Source organism: Sapajus apella, unplaced genomic scaffold, assembly GCF_009761245.1.
Source record: "Sapajus apella isolate SASKATOON/1434 unplaced genomic scaffold, GSC_monkey_1.0 scaffold160, whole genome shotgun sequence".
Taxonomy (NCBI): Eukaryota; Metazoa; Chordata; class Mammalia; order Primates; family Cebidae; genus Sapajus; species Sapajus apella.
In genome coordinates this window covers 1,314,977-1,317,360 of record NW_022437100.1, presented here as the reverse complement: position 1 = coordinate 1,317,360, position 2,384 = coordinate 1,314,977, and the positions used below count along the sequence as shown (strand labels likewise).

At 53.4% G+C, this 2,384-nt stretch overlaps 1 protein-coding gene across 2 annotated transcripts in view; it reads right to left on the bottom strand.

Moving 5' to 3' along the window:
- Positions 1–2,384, bottom strand: part of LOC116542039 (pyridoxal phosphate phosphatase) — a 27,208-nt gene that overhangs the window by 17,252 nt on the left and 7,572 nt on the right. For both annotated transcript variants that reach the window (XM_032266685.1, XM_032266682.1), the window contains exons 12-14: positions 2,175–2,256; positions 2,004–2,084; positions 618–734 (exon numbers count right to left, since the gene is read on the bottom strand). In XM_032266685.1, coding sequence (XP_032122576.1) covers positions 618–734; positions 2,004–2,084; positions 2,175–2,256 — 280 coding nt within the window. The remainder of the gene's footprint in view (positions 1–617; positions 735–2,003; positions 2,085–2,174; positions 2,257–2,384) is intronic.

Sequence of the window (2,384 nt, the reverse complement as noted above, 5' to 3'; positions counted from 1 at the left end):
TCTTGTTACCCAGGCTGGAGTGCAATGGCGCGATCTCGGCTCACCGCAGCCTCCGCCTCCTGGGTTCAGGCAATTCTCCTGCTTCAGCCTCCTGAGTAGCTGGGATTACAGGCATGTGCCACCATGCCCAGCTAATTTTTTATATTTTTAGTAGAGACGGGGTTTCACCATGTTGACCAGGATGGTCTCGATCTCTTGACCTCGTGATCCACCCGCCTCGGCCTCCCAAAGTGCTGGGATTACAGGCTTGAGCCACCGCGCCCGGCCTACATCCCCCCAGTTTACAGGTGAGGAAATGGAGCTTCTGAGGGTGACTTCCTCAGGCCCATCTCTGGAAGGTTTAGGGGTAGAGCTATTAATAGAACCCCATCTCTGGACTCCCAGCTCCCACGGCAGGCTGCTAAGCACCTCATCATCACCACTGCCCAGAATGCCTATCTCCATAGCCCTGTGGCCTGCACAGCCCTTCAGCCTGCTGCTCCAGGCAGCCTCAAAAATGAGCTGCTCAACCCACTCGAAAATGGAGACACCCAGACCCAGGGGAAAAATAGGCAAAAAGATGGCTGGGGTGGGATCCTCCTTCCTCCTGCCACCTCCCCCAACCCGAGGCCCCTCACCCTTCTTTCTCAGGTGGCCACAGCAGGTTGGGTCCCAGGACGATGGCGATGTTGCTGGGTGTCATCTTGTTCACCTCCTGCTCCTCGGCCAGCCGTGCCAGGAACTTCATCAAGTACCTAAGGGTGAAGGTGGGCTTGGGCCAGGGCAGAACGCACCCAGCCCTGCTAATTTTCCAGCCCACGGTTTCCAAAGTGTGCGAACGATGATGCCCAGAATGGTCTAACATTGTCACAGTTAAATCAGCTCATCCACTGAGCGCCAAGCCTGTGGCGGGCACTGAGCCAAGCTGAGTCCTCGTGGCCCACCTACAGGGTGGGGACTGTGACAATCTGCATTTTCCAGATGATGACACAGAGCTGCCTGCCCAGAGATGGCATGTGAAGCCAGGCAGTATGGCTTCAAAAGTTCAAGATCTTGTTTATTTCAATGCCTCGAATAAAAACATACAACTAATACAGTTAGGCGCAGTGGCTCATGCCTGTAATCCAGCACTTTGAAAGGCCGAGGCAGGTGGATCGTGAGGTCAGGGGTTTGAGACTAGCCTGGCCAACATAGTGAAACCATGTGTCTACTAAAAATAGAAGAATTAGCCAGGTGTGGTGGTGGACGCCTGTAGTACCAGCTACTCGGGAGGCTGAGGCACAAGAATTGCTTGAACCCATGAGGTGGAGGTTGCAGTGAGCAGAGACCGAGTCATTGCATTCCAGCCTGGGTGACAGAGTGAGACTCCGTCTCAAAAAAAATATTACAGGCATGAGCCACTAGGGCACAGTGGCTCATGCCTGTAATCCCAGCATTTTGGGAGGCCAAGGCGGGTGGATCACCTGAGGTCAAGAGTTTGAGACCAGCCTGACCAACATGGTAAAACCCTGTCTCTAATAAAAATACAAAAATTAGCCAGGCATGGTGGCACGTGCCTGTTGTCCCAACTACTTGGGAGGCTGAGGCAGAAGAATCACTTGAATCCAGGAGGTGGAGGTTACAGTGAGTGAGATCATGCCATTGTACTCCAGCTTAGATGACAGAATGAGATCCTGTCTCAAAAACAAATTAAAGGCCAGGCGCGGTGGCTCACGCCTGTAATCCCAGCACTTTGGGAGGCCGAGGCGGGCAGATCACGAGGTCAAGAGATCGAGATCATCCTGGCCAACAAGATATAACACCGTCTTTATTTTAATATTAAAAAAAAATATATATATATATATATATACACACACACACACATGTATATGTATATATAAAAAATACATATGACTAATTCATCAAAGCTGCATTTTCAGAAATATTTCTTAGTATACAGCGGCAGGGCCAGGCTTAAGCCCAGGCCCCTGACCCCAGCTGGGCTGTGGCTCTGTGGCAGGTTGGGGAGGTGGGCTCGGGCTCACCTGAGGTTGCTGAGGTTCTCGGGGGGCAGGTGGCTGCACACCTCTTGGAGGGCCTGCAGCCGGGCCCCTGGCTCCTTCAGGCTGAGGGGGGAGTGGAGAGACCTGGTCAGCCGATGCAGGCCACACCTTTGTATTCTCCTCCTCCCCCTCCTCTCCCTCCAACATTCTCACCTGGCTGCTCTCATCCAGTCGTCATAGAGGTCGAAGGTCATCAAGGGCTCTGGCAGCTCCCTAAGGTAGGACTTGAGGGCGCCTGAAGCAGGAGCGGAGGGAGGGTCAGAGGCAGTCCCCATCCCGCTCTCCTGCTCTCCCGCTCTCCCTGCAGAAGGAACCTCTGGCTCTTGTTCACGCTAACACATCTAGGTCTGATCGTTTCTTTGG